This window comes from Triticum aestivum, chromosome 7A (genome assembly GCF_018294505.1).
Source record: "Triticum aestivum cultivar Chinese Spring chromosome 7A, IWGSC CS RefSeq v2.1, whole genome shotgun sequence".
NCBI lineage: Eukaryota > Viridiplantae > Streptophyta > Magnoliopsida > Poales > Poaceae > Triticum > Triticum aestivum.
Window position 1 is genome coordinate 629,630,048 of NC_057812.1, and position 18,189 is coordinate 629,648,236.

The following is an 18,189-nucleotide window of genomic DNA, read 5'->3' on the forward strand; positions in this document are numbered from 1 at the left end:
ATCACTTTCTTAGGGTCTCGAAATTCCAAAGGATTTTTATTGGGACTTTTTTCTTTCTTTTGCGTCACCTCTTTGATTTTGGATTGTAGGATTGCATTATATGGAATTTTGTTTGGAAGGACTCATTCACAGTATTTTATGTTTATTTAAGTTGGCTATTAGCAACTTTTTTTGGAAAAAAGTTGGCACGACATTATGAAGAGACTTTCCTTCCCCTCTCGCAAGGCGACTAGGGTAAAGCCTTTCTCCCCGCGATCTCGGCTGGCGAGGCCATGGATTCACCTCTCCTCTGCCTACCGCTCCGGTGGCCTGTGGTGGGAGGAAAACCTTGATGCCTCGACTCTGGCTAGTAGATGATCAGGGTTTTAGTCCTCGCAGGGTGGCACTCAGGTGGATGACGACGCTTCTTCTTTGAGTTAATCTTTCGGGTACTGATCCTCCTCAAGTTCGTCCGGCGGGACGGATTAAACAGAGCTCCGGACTCCAGTGTAGATTCCTGCCAGCTCTTCGGGGTGGCAAGGTTAGGATTTCTCGTTGTGTGTACGTGGCGACGATATTTGGTGTCAGATTCTTCAAATTGATTAAAGGGTTCAACAACAACGATTGCGACTCTGGGGCACTCTTCCTTGGGGGCACGTGCATAAAGACTTTCTGGCTGCTATCGACAAAGTTAGGTCGGCTCTGGTATGGGAGCGACGACAACGTCACGTCATTCTGGCGACAGTAGTAGTCGTTTGGTGGTCCAGGGACCTTAATGTAATTTTTATTAGGTCTGGAGTGCTTTTGTACTTTTGGTAAAATTTTATAATAGATCTGAGTTCTTTTTCGCAAAAAAAGTCTGCACGACATTTAAATCAAACCACGTACTTACCAAACTATCAGTAGGTATACTCCGAACAAAATTCCTTTGTTGTCGTATCAGATCGCAAGGTATAAGAGATCTAGAGGAGGAAGGAGAAAGAAGAGGATGAGGAGGCAGGAGGAGGCCAACCTGGCCTCGATGGTGGTGATGTGAGGCAAAGTGATGAGGCCACCGACACGAGATGGTAGGAGAATGAGACGAAGGAGGAGTGCGGGAAAGGAAGAAGAGCGACACAATTGACCTCAGTGTGACGACACCGACGATGTGGCTAGTGGTGTAATGCATTGTTGATAGAATGGTACCGAGCGCCTGCAGAGCCTACAAGCGCGCTTGCATGATTGGGATATGGCGATGCCTTGACTTGCCCGACTTACGATGGCGGCGGTGGAAAATCAAGGCCTACTATGGCGGAAGGAAGAAAAGGAGCAGCAGCAAAGGGGAAGGGGCGACACTACTAGAGAAACAAGATGCGGGGTTTTTCATGGTCTGAGTTCGACTTTGTACATCGTCATGCAGAACATTCGGTGCATGGGGGAGCGACGGAGCAGAGGAGGGAGCGCTCCTAGGTCCATGCTTTTGGGGGCTTTTGATATTCCCAACCAGAAAACCACGCCTAGAAGTTTCAAACAAATCCTACTCCGGAATAGAATACAGATTGGTTTTTTTAGGGGACAATACAAATTGAGCTGAAATTCAACTCATTTGTAAAGTGGGTGTAGGGGGAGGGGGACAAAACGACGGCCACACCAGGGCCGCGCAGCTGGTCGCCCCGGTCCCGTGTGCTTCGCGGTTGCACGCGTGCACGTCTCGACATTTCGAGAACGGCGGATCCGGGCCGTCCACGTGCGCCGCAGATCCCATCCGACGGCGGAGGTCCATCCACCGAGCGGGACAGGGCGCCAGTGGACGAGGCTGGGCTCACGCCACTGTGCTCTGCACGCCGCCCTTTCCCCGTCCACTCGTTCGTCTTCCCTCTTTCTCCCCTCCCACGACCCCCGACAGCGAGGCAGAAGCAACCCGAGCCCCAGCCCACCATTCCCTCCCAGTCCCAGCCCCAAACCTCCTTCGCCTTCACCCAGCCCCCCAGCCACCGATCCCCAATCCGCGCGCCCACCCTCCCCTCCACGCGCGCGGGCGGCCATGGGATGAGCCGCGGCGGCGGGGGAGCCCGGATCCGGACCTAGGGTTTTCGGCTGCCACGCGCGCGCGCAGCCATGGAGTGGGACAGCGAGTCCGACGGCGGCGGCAGCGCCGGGAGCGGGGACGAGATGGAGGAGGAGGAGGAGGAGGGGGGAGAGGTGGTGCTTGGCGGGGGGAGCGGGAGCGGGAGCGAGGGCGGGGGATTTGGAGGGATAGGCGGCGACGGGGTCGGCGGGATGTTCACGTTCGCCATCGAGGGGATGCTCCGCGGGGCGGGGCCGTACGGGCTGGTCGTCACGGACGCGCTCGAGCCCGACTGCCCCATCATCTACGTCAACCGCGGCTTCGAGGAGGCCACCGGGTACCGCGCCGAGGAGGTGCTCGGCAGGAACTGGTTCGTCCCCCGTCCGTCCTCCTACTTTTGCTCTCCTTCGGTTCGATTCGTGCATGTATTGTTGGAATTGATGCCACTTAGGATCGATCAGAGCTTAATTTTTGTTCGTTTGGATAATTGGGTTGCTACGTCCTGAGCTTCTGTAGTGGTGACTTGTAGCAATAGAAATGTGGCTAGATTGGGGAATTCTTCGGTTTACACTCTACTTGTTAAAACGCTTCTTCTTTGGGCCAAATATCAAGCTGTGACGTGGGTTCGTTATGGTGTAGGATTCCCTGTGCCTGTTTGTGCTTATTTGGCTTTGCCTAGTCCTCCAGTAGCATTGTTTGCTTTCTGTTAACAGTTCCTACAAATGCTCGTAAGACTTCCGATGATTTGTGTGCACAAAATAGATTGAAGTTAGCAACTTAGCACCAAAAAGTGCCATCATGTCTTGCATCATCAGTCCCAGGAGAAGTTTTCCTACCTTAAATTGTTGAGTTTGGACCATATCTTGAGGCTTTATTTACTCTATATATTGGAGCTGCTGAACCACATCTTGGCCTGATATGCTAGTCTTGGAACCATGCTGTTTGAATTCTCCCTTGGTTCGCTAACTTTGTATCTAATGCAACCCTTCAAGATTGACTTAACTCTGATACTTCTACGCTAGTGTTTTTGGATTGGTTATAGACTCTTTTTGGCATGATACTACATAAGTAATGACAAACAGAAGCATGTTTGTATGTAGTTTAATCATTTTTTGTTTTGTTTTAAGGTAATCATGTCTTGTGTAGTATCCTTTGAGCAAACATAGTTGTTGGAACTTTGCAACTTCACATGAAAATGAACAAATATTTATCATGACAGTCTCTAGAATAGAAAGGGGTGGACCTGATCAGTTAAAGAAGTATATTCAATCAAAACTTGTTTGTCATGTCCAGTCTGCCGGAATCCCCCAGGTGTTTGATGATCTGATCATACTATGCTATTTTGCACTCTTCAATGAATCATGGAAATGATACCTGTAGAGTTAGAGCAGGTTGTGAAAAGGGACTTTAAGGTAGTTAGCCTTAATGAAAGATGAGTCATAAGTGCATAACACAAAAGGGAGAACACAAAATAGTGACGCCTTGAAATGGGTATTTTTTGTATCAGTTATAAACTCCTTTTGGCATGATACTACATAAGTAATGAAAAACAATAACATGTTTGTAAGTACTTCTAATCATTTTGTAGGGCAACAAGGTTGTAGGTAGTATCCTTTGAGGTTTGAGCAAACATACTTGTTGGAACTTAGCAACTTCACATGGAAATGAACATATATTTATCATGATCTTTATGACAGAATGGGAGTGAACCTGCTCAGTTAAAAGTAGTATTCTAATCAAAATTTGTCTGTCATGTTAAGTATGCCGGAATCCCAGGTGTTTGATGATCTGACAGTTGACAATGTTATGTTGCACTTTTCAATAGTATCATGGAAAATAATGATACCTGTAGAGTTAGAGCAGGTTGTGGAATGGAACTTTTAAGGTATGTAGCCTTAATTAAAAATGAGCCATAGGCGCATAACACTAAAGGAAGAACACAAAAATAGTAATATCTGTAGCTGAAGGATCTAAGGTATACTTGGATAAGTGATAAATTGTGAGTTGTGACCAATTCTGGTCTTGCAGAAATAGTAATAGTAATATTCTGAAGTTCTCTTAAGTACCATCTGCTCTGTAGAATGACCTCACATATGATTATCTTGTAATATTTTGTTACTGAGGGACCCATAGATATCTGTATACTACGTACATCATAAGAAAAAATAACGCCAATAGTATATTACTATGATGGTGACAGACAAATATAGTGCTACTGATTTATGTGATGGAACAACTGTTTTCCAAAGTTTGGAAGGCTTAATCGTAGAAGTTATTGCATGCTTGTTATTTTGAGTTTCTGATAGAAAACAAATGGGGGGAGTACGCCTGCTCAGTTATCATGCTTCGCCATACATGTAATCTTAAGTAGTTTTCTGTTTGTATCAAAATATGTGCCAATCTTGCTGGGTACATGACAATTATTTAATCGATATCGACAGCATGCCTGTATAGATCCCCCCCCTCCTCTTTACAGACACTGACCCCACTACCTGAAGAGAGCAGTGCTCAATGTCTGTTCTCTCATAATCATAAAGCCTGCTTGCCTTGCATGTACAAATTTGGAGATCTAAATGTGCAATTTCCAAGTTCAATAGTCTATGTGATAACTCATGCAAACTTTGTGGACCTATAGTAGACTGTACTCCATTGATTATCTTGTGCTATATTGGCAGTCTAGCACTTATATACCTACTACTATTGATATCACAATTACGTCAGCCTGTAGACCTTTGTCCTAGGAAATAAATAATAGTCATTATTTACTGAAGCATATTCCAAGGCCCCAAGGGATGTTTGCTACAACATAAATAGTAAATTGAATTTGTGAAAACATGGTCTACAATGTTCTGCCGTACAACTGTGCATCCTGACCATGAACATTGAATTTCTTAAAGTTGTTTGCTGTCTTTTGCTGGCATTCTACATCATTATGAGCCTCAAAACACACATGATAATTAAGGGAATGCCGATGAAAACTTCTGAGAAAACAGGACCCTACCACCAAGGGGTCCTTATGATACTACGTGGCATTCCTGGGCTATATAGATTCTTGCATGCTAATTAAGTTTGGAAATGGCATTTTGTAATTAATGGCAACAAAATATATCCTGTATGCAAGTGCTGCTCTTTTCTTGAACCATTTCTCCTTTTTTAGCTGTCCATGATGTGGCTTTTTGCGCAGTAGTTTACTGTTGAACTTACTATCCTTGATGTTCTTATACACTGCTGTTTGTCCCTCTTTCAGCCGGTTTCTGCAATGCAGAGGCCCATTTGCTCAGAGAAGGCACCCCTTGGTTGATGATGCAGTAGTTTCTGGGATTCAGAGATGCGTAGACAACGGTACTCAGTTCCGTGGTGATTTGTTGAATTTCAGAAAAGACGGATTTCCATTGATGAATAGGCTGCATCTGACTCCTATATATGGAGATGATGATATCATCACCCATTATATGGGCATTCAGTTCTTCACCAATGCTAATGTTGATTTGGGACCAGTACCTGGCTCAGTTACAAGGGAACCTGTGAGATCTACACGGTTTGCTCCGGATAACTTTTTCCGGCCCATAACCACCGGACTAGAGCAGGACAACTTCTGCCGGGAGTATTCCAGTCTCTTCCAGCTAACTGATGAAGTACTTTGCCAGAGTATTTTGTCAAGGTTGTCTCCAAGAGATGTCGCATCTGTGAGCTCTGTATGTCGACGGTTGTATGACTTAACAAAAAATGAAGATCTTTGGAGAATGGTTTGCCGTAATGCATGGGGTAGTGAGACTACTCGAGCTCTTGAGACTGTGCCTGCTGCGAAAAGATTGGGCTGGGGTCGGCTGGCCAGAGAACTAACCACCCTGGAAGCTGTTGCATGGAGGAAATTGACAGTTGGAGGTGCAGTGGAGCCATCTCGATGCAACTTCAGTGCTTGTGCTGTAGGGAATCGTGTCGTTCTCTTTGGCGGGGAAGGTGTTAACATGCAACCGATGAATGACACGTTTGTGTTGGATTTGAATGCTAGCAATCCGGAGTGGAGACATGTCAATGTAAGCTCAGCTCCTCCGGGCCGCTGGGGCCATACACTATCTTGCCTAAATGGATCTTGGTTAGTTGTGTTCGGGGGTTGTGGAAGGCAGGGCCTTCTTAATGATGTATTCATGTTGGATTTGGATGCGAAACACCCAACTTGGCGGGAGATCCCTGGTGTTGCACCGCCGGTTCCGCGTTCATGGCACAGCTCCTGCACTTTGGATGGGAATAAGTTGGTGGTTTCTGGTGGCTGTGCAGACTCGGGTGTACTACTCAGTGATACGTTTCTTCTTGATGTGAGCATGGACAGACCTGTATGGAGGGAAGTACCTGCATCTTGGACACCACCTTCTAGATTGGGCCACTCAATGTCTGTGTATGATGGTAGGAAAATTCTGATGTTTGGCGGTCTTGCTAAGAGTGGTCCTCTCCGACTACGATCCAGTGATGTGTTCACAATGGACTTAAGCGAAGAAGAGCCCTGCTGGCGGTGCCTCACTGGGAGTGGAATGCCTGGGGCGGGAAATCCGGCTGGAGCTGGTCCACCTCCTCGTCTTGATCACGTTGCTGTGAGTTTGCCAGGGGGAAGAGTGTTAATATTTGGTGGATCAGTGGCAGGCCTCCACTCGGCGTCACAGCTGTATCTCTTGGATCCGACTGAAGAGAAACCTACGTGGAGGATACTTAATGTTCCCGGGCGACCTCCGCGGTTTGCGTGGGGCCACAGTACCTGTGTCGTTGGAGGTACAAAAGCGATAGTGCTTGGAGGACAAACTGGAGAAGAGTGGATGCTCACTGAAGTACATGAGCTCTCTCTGGCTAGTAGTAACTCTGTTTGAAGTCTATATAAAGGTCTTTCAACCAAGCTTCCATGAAAACAAATGAGACCTTTCAAGTGGCGTTAAGCTTGATTGTCTTCACCACCGGGCGGGGGCACTGAATGTTTGGCGCCATGAATGGATGTATTTGCTCGGAAGTGAGATATGGTTGGGTCTCGAGTAAAGATTAAACCTCTTAAACCGGGGTTGCTCGCTTTATATGTAGCTAATGGGTAGTGATATGTTTTTTTTTCTCTTGTTGCTGTTTGTTTGGTCTTTTACCAGATAAGTATAATTCATAAGCTACTCTCATGGAATGAGTATCAATTTTATGTATTCTCAGACTATTCTGACATCCATTCTGTTAGGTTAAAAAAAGGACTACTTTGTACAGATGACCCCTCTCCTGTATTCTGTGAAACTGTGATAGTTATGAGATGTATGGATGGTCTTGGATCAATCCTCTTTTTTTGTTAGACATGTAATAACAGGCTGTAGCAAGTTTTCCTCTCAGGTAAGCTTATTAGTTGTGTGTGTTTTAACTTTTTTCTATTTTCCTCTTGTTTATAGACAAATAATGTACAGTTCTTCTCTAGCACTGATAAACATTGTGACAGGGAAATAGCTGTCGACTCGTTTAGTTGCAGAGAGGGAGATCCTAGCCTGCACAACATTCTAAATTACAATTCCATTACAGGAGAAACCACCTTGGTACAATTCCATTACTGACTAAATTACATTACAAAACATATCATCATCTTGTACCCTACGCAGAAGTGATGACGTAGAATGGTGGTACAGCATGCATCCTACGCAGTAGAGGCAGCGACGTCGGCGGTGTCAGTGAACCACGGGCACTGGAGCGCCACGGCCGCCGGCAGACGCTCGCTGGGGTCGCATGTGAGGAGCCCGTCTAAAACCTCGAATCCGTCGCGCGACAGGCGCTCCTCCGGGAACAGCGCGCGTAGCACGCTGTCGCCTCGGCGTGTCGGCGGCATCTGCCCCGCGGCGGCGAGCGGGAGCGGCGTGCGCGTGAATCCTACACACGCGCCGCCGAGCACGCGGAAGATTCGGAAGAGCTGGTCGACCACGTTTTGTCCCGGGAACAGCGGTTCGCCGGCGAGCAGCTCGGCCATGACGCAGCCGACCGACCAGGCGTCCACGAGCTCGTCGTAGTCCGGCCTCCCCAGGAGCATCTCGGGAGCCATGTACCAGCGCGTGCCGGCCCGGCCGGGCGGCGGCGGCGCGCTGGCCATGGACACGGCCAGCCCGAGGTCGCATATCTTCACCGCGCCCTCGCCGCCGACGAGGACGTTCCCGGGCTTGATGTCCCGGTGGACGATGCCGCGCTCGTGCATCCTCCCGGCGCCGCTCAGGAGCTGCCGCATGACGCGGCGCGTCTCCTCCTCCGTGAACGGCCGGCGGCGAGCGCGCAGGACGTGGGCGAGGCTCGGGCCGACGTGCTCCAGGACGAGGCTGCACTGCCCGCTGCGGGGGTCCCGCGCGATGCCGTGCAAGCCGACGACCGAGGGGTGGCCGCGGCACGCCGCGAGGTAGCACGCCTCGCGCAGCAGGCCGCGGTGGAGCGCGTGTGCACGGTGGTGCCTCCTCTTGCCGCCGTCGGGTGAGCGGACCAGGAACTTGAGGGCGACGTCGTCTCCGGTGGCGCGGTGGCGCGCCTTGACGACGACGCCGAAGCCGCCCGCCCCGAGCACGCGCGTCAGCTGGTAGTCCTCGGTGCTCCCGATGCGCCGTCTCTTGCGGGAGCCCGCGGCGTGGTCGTCGATCATGGCGCCAATGGCGGCTTCCGCTGCGGCAGCTCGCGACATGATGGCCATGGATGTGGGTGCTACTTGCTGGTGCGTGTTGGAATATCTGTAGTTATTGTGTACAGGAGGTGCGGCACATGCAAACCGATTGCCGTTCGAAGATGTTTCCGTGGCGCGCGCGCAACTCTCAACGCGCTTCCGACTGCTGCTCTGATCGACGAATGGCACTCGGTTTGCTCACCGCCTCATCGGAAGATCTATATAAACTTGATCTTCGATGACCTCGTTGTACGCGATCGCTTTCTTCCTCCCCCTCCACTTCTCCATCCAAAGATCGATCACAGCTCGCCAGAAACCCGCTTCCATGGCCGCGCAGACGAGCGCGCTCCGCCGGTGGAAGCGCTTCTTCGGCGTCTTCGACTCCGTCGACGCGGCCATCGAGGCCGCCGCCCCTGACATGTGCCGCGACGAGCTCCGGCGCGCCAGGGGCAACATCTTTGAAGGGCTCTGCAACACCGCGGACGACGGCAAGGCGGAGAAGCTCTGCGGGGTTCTTGACGGCTTGATGGCAGAGTCCCTAGAGACGCTGCGGTTGACTCCGGTGACGCCCAAGGTGCTCGCCACCACGGACCTCGCCAAGGCCGTCCGTGCGCTGCGGAAGCACGAGTCCGAGCGGGTCCGCCTCCTCGCCAGGGGCATCGTGAGCGGGTGGAGGGCGTCCGCCCTGGAAAACTTCGCCGGAGAGCCGGACAACTTCAACGCGCCTCAGCCGAAGGAGACCGTGGAGCAGCAGCATGTCGGCGCAACGACGACGGAGCCGCCTTCCTCCAAGGAGATCGTCGGTCACGACCAGCAGCATGCCTCGGCCGATCTTGACTCGAAGAAGAAGAAGGCGGTGGAGATCAGCAGCAAGGCGTCCGATCTCGTCGGTGGCATCAACATGGCGAAGCCTGAGGAGGTCACCGTCTGTCAGCGTGTCAATGTCTCGGCCGATCCAGACGCGAAGGCAATGGAGGCCGCGAAGCGCAAACTCCATGAGAGGTACCAGCAAGCATCGGATGCCAAGCGGCAGCGCCGGGTACAACTCGTGGAGGCGCCGGAGATGCTGAAGCAGAGGCGGGAGAGAAGCCTGGCGGGTTGCGCCACCTCAATGCTCAGGAAAACGTTCTCCGTTGGTCGCCATCACGCAGCTTCACAGGGTTTAGCAGGCTAGGCACTACTACTAGGCAGAGTTGAACTGGTGATCTGTGTCATCTTGCTCATCTTGTAGGAGTTACATATTAACAGAAGAAACCATTTCTCTTCTGTAACTGCATACTACTCGCTGATCATGAATGCAGATTTCATTGGTTTTCTTACTATTCTTCATTTCTAACTTTGATTTTTTCCTGGCTTTCATAGTTTTTCTTTTCGTTTTTTCAATTTTTACTCGGTTTTATTGTTTTGCACTGTTTTCTTCGGTTTTTCATTCTTTTGTTATTGTTTTCTTTGCTTTTCTACTTGCTTTTCTTCATTTTTCTTTGTTTTTATCGGTTTTCACTATTTTTATCATTCTTTTTTGCACTCGTTTCTTCTGTTTATTTTTTGTTTTCTTTAGTTTCTTTTTGGGTTTAATTTTCTTCTTTGTTTGTTTTGGTTTTGATTCTATATTTTTCGTATACGTCAAGAATTTTTTTCAAATACAAGTTGAACATTTTTTTAATATACAGTCAAAAATTTCTCCGTACATATTTCTTAGTATTTTGAAATGCTTTATTAACGTTTTACAAATACAAGATTAACATTTTTATATTACATGGTCAATATTTTTTCCATACACATTTTAAAATATATCAAATGCTTGATTATCATTTTCCAAATACAGGATTAGCATTTTGTTAATACACCGCCAACATTTTGTCTATACACATTTAACATTTTTTAAATTCTTGATTAGAATTTTTTAAATGCAATATTAACAATTTTTTAACACATGGTCAACATTTTTTCTATATACATTTAACATTTTCCCAATGGTTGATTAACATTTACTTGCTTATCAATATTTTCCAATGCTTCATTACACTTTTTGCAATACAATATTAATTCTTTTAATACACGGTCTTCATTTTTATACACATTTAAGGTTTTTCCAAATGCTTGATTTTTTTCTCAAATGCAGGATTAACATTTTTAAATAAATGGTCAATATTTTTATATATACCTTAAACATTTTTCAAAATGTTTGATTAACATTTTATATACAACTTCAACATGTTTTGAATACAATAAAAGATTAACTTTTTTTAATAAATGGTCAACATTTTCTCTTTGCACATTTAGCATTTTTCAAACGTGTGTGTAACTTTTTCCAAATGTTTGATTGGTTTTTCTTAAATACACAATCAACTTTTTTAAACATATATATATATATATATATATATATATATATATATATATATATATATATTCATTTTTAATACATGAGAAACATTTTTTCTATACCCATTTAACATATTTCATATGCTTGTTTAACATATTTCCAAATGTTCAATTAATTTTTTTTAATACACGATCAACTTATTCATACACATTGTATATATTTTAATATATTTTTATTATACATAAAGAAATGTTTTTTATGCACATTTAACTTTTTCAAATGCTTGATTGACATTTTTTAAATGTTTTTATGTAAAGTGCTTTTTGTAATTTATATATTTAGAATTTTCTGGAAATCATAATAAATAAACGGAAGAAAGCACCAATATGCACACTGCAAGATTCGATCATGCGCTACATTAATCGAGACTGCCGTGTGTTTTATTTAAGACATCAAGCAGTGTGCTTTATATAAACTCTGGAAATCTAAATAAATAAACGGAAGAAAGCACCAATAGCCACCCCAATTGAAGCTGCTGAAGTGGATAAGCTCATGGCAGCAGGAGCCCCTTCCTGCATCTCATAAGAGATACCACACTGAAAAAACCTAACAACAACATAATTCCTCCACCTGTGGTAGAGGTTATACAACAGTTTCCTGAAGTTTTTCAAGAGCCAATGGGTCTTCCTCCCAAGAGATCACATGACCATAAGATCCCATTGATGGAACAGGCAAAACCACCTAATTCTAGGCCTTACAGAGTGCCTCATATGCAAAGAAATGAGTTAGAGAGGCAAATTGATGGTATGCTCAGAGATAAGATTATAAGAGCTAGTGAAAGTCCCTACTCCTCCCCAGCAATACTAGTCATGAAAAAAGATGGCACTTGGAGAATGTGCATTGACTATAGAAAGTTGAATGCTGCTACTGTCAAAAATAAATTTCCAATTCCTGTCATTGAGGATTTACTTGATGAACTACATGGAGCAACTTACTTCACCAAGTTAGACTTGAGATCAGGCTACCATCAAGTCAGGATGAGTGAAGAAGATATACCCAAAACAACTTTCAAAACTTACTTTGGCCACTATGAGTTTTTGGTAATGCCCTTTGGCCTTGCTAATGCACCTGGAACATTTCAAGCACTAATGAATAGTATCTTTGGGCCTTATCTCAGAAAGTTTGTGTTGGTCTTCTTTAACGACATCTTAATCTTCAGTAAGTCACTATCTGAACACATAGCCCACTTGCAAATAGTGTTGCAGCTGCTCAAGGAACACCAGCTCTTTGCAAAAATGTCCAAATGTGTGTTTGGAGTCCAACAGGTAGAGTATCTGGGCCACATAATCACTGGGGAAGGTGTTTGTAACATCCCCAACATCACACTACAGTAATCTCCCCCTAATGAAGGTCATGTCATCATGATCATCATGCCAAAATGCCACTTGTCCAAAATATGCTTCAAATTCAAATTCAAATTGCATGTCAAATATTTGCTTCCTCTTTCATGCAAATAAAATAGTTCATCCTATGGACAATAATCCCTAGATATTTTTCATATTGAAACCAACATTTTTTTATTCCCAAATTGCCCCTGGGAATTTATTATCTAGTCCAGCAGTATTTAAGATGTCCTTTTCAATTTCTAAAATTTATTAGACAACTCCTTTTGACCCCAAACTTTCTGTTCCATCTCAAGGTATTGTGTTAGTTTTATGTGCCAAGTTTTGCTCAAAACAAAACTCATTTGGTACTAAAAGAAAAATGCAAACAGAGCAAATAAAAGAAAACAAAAAGAAGAAATAGAAAAGGCCCTAGCTACTACTGTGCACTTGTAGCCCATTGCTACAGTGCACAGCCCAACCCACTTCCCTGTCCCCCCTTCCTTTCCCTGTTCACCTCATGTGTTGGCCGCAGCGCGCCCGCACACGCCGCCGATGGACACACGACGTCCATCCGCCGCTTCCCGACGCCCTCAAGTTGCCGGCGACCCCCTCCCTGGCACTAACCCTAACCCTAGCGCCCATCAGATCCCCCTCCCCACCTCGCTCACTCTCCCCTCGCTCCCTCTCTGCTTTCCCCTCGCCCGAGCGCCGCCATGGCACCGCCGCCGTAACGCACGCGGCCCCCGCCACCACCTCGCCTGGCCCCCGCGCCAAGAAGTATGACCTTGACCTCCTCTTCCTCCCCGACGAATCACCCGAGCAGGAGCTGTTGGGGAATGTAGTAATTTCAAAAAAATTCCTACGCACACGCAAGATCATGGTGATGCATAGCAACGAGAGGGGAGAGTGTGATCTATGTACCCTTGTAGACCGACAGCGGAAGCGTTAGCACAACGCGGTTGATGTAGTCGTACGTCTTCATGGCCCGACCGATCAAGCACCGAAACTACGGCACCTTCGAGTTTTAGCACACGTTCAGCTCGATGACGATCCCCAGACTCCGATCCAGCAAAGTGTCGGGGAAGAGTTCCGTCAGCACGACGGCGTGGTGACGATCTTGACGTACTATCGTCGCAGGGCTTCCCCTAAGCACCGCTACAATATTATCGAGGATTATGGTGGAAGGGGGCACCGCACACGGCTAAGAATATGATCACGTGGATCAACTTGTGTCTATGGGGTGCCCCTTGCCTCCGTATATAAAGGATCCAAGGGGGGGGGGTGCGGCCGGCCCTAGTAGGAGGCGCGCAGGAGGAGTCCTACTCCTACCGGGAGTAGGACTCCCCTTCCTTTCCTTGTCCAAGTAGGAGAGGGGGAAGGAAGGGAAAGAGGAGAGGAAGGAAAGGGGGGCGCCGCCCCTCCCTCCTTGTCCAATTCGGACTAGGGGGAGAGGGGGCACGCGGCCTGCCCTGGCAGCCCCTCCTCTTCTCCACTTTAGGCCCATGGGGCCCATTAACCCCCCGGGGGGTTCCGGTAACCCCCCGGTGCTCCGGTTTTATCCGAAACTTCCCCGGAACACTTCCGGTGTCCGAATATAGCCGTCCAATATATCAATCTTTATGTCTCGACCATTTCGAGACTCCTCGTCATGTCCGTGATCACATCCGGGACTCCGAACTAACTTCGGTACATCAAAACTCATAAACTCATAATATAACTGCCATCGAAACCTTAAGCGTGCGGACCCTACGGGTTCGAGAACAATGTAGACATGACCGAGACACGTCTCCGGTCAATAACCAATAGCAAAACCTGGATGTTCATATTGGATTCTACATATTCTACGAAGATCTTTATCGGTCAGACCACATAACAACATACGTTGTTCCCTTTGTCATCGGTATGTTACTTGCCCGAGATTCGATCGTCGGTATCTCAATACCTAGTTCAATCTCGTTACCGGCAAGTCTCTTTACTCGTTCCGTAATACATCATCTCGCAACTAACTCATTAGTTGCAATGCTTGCAAGGCTTATGTGATGTGCATTACCGAGAGGGCCCAGAGATACCTCTTCGACAATCGGAGTGACAAATCCTAATCTCGAAATACGCCAACCCAACATGTACCTTTGGAGACACCTGTAGAGTACCTTTATAATCACCCATTTACGTTGTGACGTTTGGTAGCACACAAAGTGTTCCTCCGGCAAACGGGAGTTGCATAATCTCATAGTCATAGGAACATGTATAAGTCATGAAGAAAGCAATAGCAACATACTAAACGATCGGGTGCTAAGCTAATGGAATGGGTCATGTCAATCAGATCATTCACCTAATGATGTGATCCCGCTAATCAAATAAAAACTCTTTGTTCATGGTTAGGAAACATAACCATCTTTGATTAACGAGCTAGTCAAGTAGAGGCATACTAGTGACACTCTGTTTGTCTATGTATTCACACATGTATTATGTTTCCGGTTAATACAATTCTAGCATGAATAATAAACATTTATCATGATATAAGGAAATAAATAATAACTTTATTATTGCCTCTAGGGCATATTTCCTTCAGTCTCCCACTTGCACTAGAGTCAATAATCTAGATTACACAGTAATGATTCTAACACCCATGGAGCCTTGGTGCTGATCATGTTTTGCTCGTGGAAGAGGCTTAGTCAACGGGTCTGCAACATTCAGATCCGTATGTATCTTGCAAATCTCTATGTCTCCCACCTGGACTAGATCCCGGATGGAATTGAAGCGTCTCTTGATGTGCTTGGTTCTGTTGTGAAATCTGAATTCCTTTGCCAAGGCAATTGCACCAGTATTGTCACAAAAGATTTTCATTGGACCCGATGCACTAGGTATGACACCTAGATCGGATATGAACTCCTTCATTCAGACTCCTTCATTTGCTGCTTCCGAAGCAGCTATGTACTCCGCTTCACATGTAGATCCCGCCACAACGCTTTGTTTAGAACTGCACCAACTGACAGCTCCACCGTTTAATGTAAACACGTATCCGGTTTGCGATTTAGAATCGTCCAGATCAGTGTCAAAGCTTGCATCAACGTAACCTTTTACAATGAGCTCTTTGTCACCTCCATATTGAGAAACATATCCTTAGTCCTTTTCAGGTATTTCAGGATGTTCTTGACCGCTATCCAGTGATCCACTCCTGGATCACTTTGGTACCTCCCTGCTAGACTTATAGCAAGGCACACATCAGGTCTGGTACACAGTATTGCATACATGATAGATCCTATGGCTGAAGCATAGGGAACATCTTTCATTTTCTCTCTATCTTCTGCAGTGGTCGGGCATTGAGTCTTACTCAACTTCACACCTTGTAACATAGGCAAGAACCCTTTCTTTGTTTGATCCATTTTGAACTTCTTCAAAACTTTGTCAAGGTATGTGCTTTGTGAAAGTCCAATTAAGCGTCTTGATCTATCTCTATAGATCTTAATGCCTAATATGTAAGCAGCTTCACCGAGGTCTTTCATTGAAAACTCTTATTCAAGTATCCCTTTATGCTTCCAGAAATTCTATATCATTTCCAATTAGTAATATATCATCCACATATAATATCAGAAATGCTACAGAGCTCCCACTCACTTTCTTGTAAATACAGGCTTCTCCAAAAGTCTGTATAAAACCAAATGCTTTGATCACACTATCAAAGCGTTTATTCCAACTCCGAGAGGCTTGCACCAGTCCATAAATGGATCGCTGGAGCTTGCACACTTTGTTAGCTCCCTTTGGATCGACAAAACCTTCTGGTTGCATCATATACAACTCTTCTTCCAGAAATCCATTCAGGAATGCAGTTTTGACATCCATCTGCCAAATTTCATAATCATAAAATGCGGCAATTGCTAACATGATTCGGACAGACTTAAGCATCGCTACGGGTGAGAAGGTCTCATCGTAGTCAATCCCTTGAACTTGTCGAAAACCTTTTGCGACAAGTCGAGCTTTGTAGACAGTAATATTACTGTCAGCGTCAGTCTTCTTCTTGAAGATCCATTTATTCTCAGTTGCTTGCCGATCATCGGGCAAGTCAACCAAAGTCCATACTTTGTTCTCATACATGGATCCCATCTCAGATTTCATTGCTTCAAGCCATTTTGCGGAATCTGGGCTCACCATCGCTTCTTCATAGTTCGTAGGTTCATCATGATCTAGTAGCATGACTTCCAGAACAGGATTACCGTACCACTCTGGCGCGGATCTCACTCTGGTTGATCTACGAGGTTCAGTAGTATCTTGTTATGAAGTTTCATGATCATCATCATTAGCTTCCTCATTAACTGGTGTAGGTGTCACAGAAACAATTTTCTGTGATGCACTACTTTCTAATAAGGGAGCAGGTACAGTTACCTCGTCAAGTTCTACTTTCCTCCCACTCACTTCTTTCGAGAGAAACTCCTTCTCTAGAAAGTTTCCGAACTTAGCAACAAAAGTCTTGCCTTCGGATCTGTGATAGAAGGTGTGTCCAATAGTCTCCTTTGGATATCCTATGAAGACACATTTCTCCGATTTGGGTTCAAGCTTATCAGGTTGAAGCTTTTTCACATAAGCATCGCAACCCCAAACTTTTAGAAACGACAACTTTGGTTTCTTGCCAAACCATAGTTCATAAGGCGTCGTCTCAACGGATTTTGATGGTGCCCTATTTAACGTGAATGCGGTCGTCTCCAAAGCATAACCCCAAAACGATAGCGGTAAATCAGTAAGAGACATCATAGATCGCACCATATCTAGTAAAGTACGATTACGACGTTCGGACACACCATTACGCTGTGGTGTTCCGGGTGGCGTGAGTTGTGAAACTATTCCGCATTGTTTCAAATGTACACCAAACTCGTAACTCAAATATTCTCCTCCACGATCAAATCGTAGAAACTTTATTTTCTTGTTATGATGATTTTCAACTTCACTCTGAAATTCTTTGAACTTTTCAAACGTTTCAGACTTATGTTTCATTAAGTAGATATACCCATATCTGCTTAAGTCATCTGTGAAGGTGAGAAAATAACGATATCCTCCACGAGCCTCAATGTTCATCGAACCACATACATCTGTATGTATGATTTCCAACAAATCTGTTGCTCTCTCCATAGTACCGGAGAACGGTGTTTTAGTCATCTTGCCCATGAGGCACGGTTCGCAAGTACCAAGTGATTCATAATCAAGTGGTTCCAAAAGTCCATCAGTATGGAGTTTCTTCATGCGCTTTACACCGATATGACCTAAACGGCAGTGCCACACATAAGTTGCACTATCATTATCAACTCTGCATCTTTTGGCTTCAACACTATGAATATGTGTGTCACTACTATCGAGATTCAATAAAAATAGACCACTCTTTAAGGGTGCATGACCATAAAAGATATTACTCATATAAATAGAACAACCATTATTCTCAGATTTAAATGAATAACCGTCTCGCATCAAACAAGATCCAGATATAATGTTCATGCTTAACGCTGGCACCAAATAACAATTATTTAGGTCTAATATTAATCCCGAAGGTAGATGTAGAGGTAGCGTGCCGACTGCGATCACATCGACTTTGGAACCGTTTCCCACACGCATCGTCACCTCGTCCTTAGCCAATCTTCGCTTAATCCGTAGTCCCTGTTTCGATTTGCAAATATTAGCAACAGAACCAGTATCAAATACCCAGGTGCTACTGCGAGCATTAGTAAGGTACACATCAATAACATGTATATCACATACACCTTTGTTCACCTTGCCATCCTTCTTTCCGCCAAATACTTGGGGCAGTTCCGCTTCCAGTGAC

General features: G+C 45.7%; 2 protein-coding genes across 3 annotated transcripts in view; one reads left to right on the forward strand and one right to left on the reverse strand.

The window, feature by feature from the left end:
* Window positions 1–1,816: 1,816 nt before the first annotated feature.
* Window positions 1,817–18,189, forward strand: part of LOC123148788 (adagio-like protein 1) — a 38,085-nt gene continuing 21,712 nt past the window's right edge. Inside the window, exons 1-2 of one of the 2 annotated variants that reach the window (XM_044568273.1) lie at window positions 1,817–2,396; window positions 5,274–6,725. In XM_044568273.1, the coding sequence (XP_044424208.1) occupies window positions 2,077–2,396; window positions 5,274–6,725 (1,772 nt within the window). In that variant the 5' untranslated portion in view covers window positions 1,817–2,076. Of the gene's footprint in view, window positions 2,397–5,273; window positions 7,341–18,189 lie in introns of those variants that run through there. The other variant, XM_044568271.1, reaches the window with a different exon arrangement.
* Window positions 7,673–8,729, reverse strand: LOC123148789 (putative cyclin-dependent kinase F-2). Its single transcript, XM_044568274.1, has one exon. It carries the CDS (start codon window positions 8,700–8,702, stop codon window positions 7,674–7,676), a length of 1,029 nt encoding a protein of 342 aa, XP_044424209.1. The 5' UTR covers window positions 8,703–8,729; the 3' UTR covers window position 7,673.

What these genes read in the sequence shown, in the direction of transcription:
- LOC123148789 (XM_044568274.1), bottom strand. Translation starts at nt 8,702, where the DNA reads ATGGCCATCATGTCGCGAGCTGCCGCAGCGGAAGCCGCCATTGGCGCC.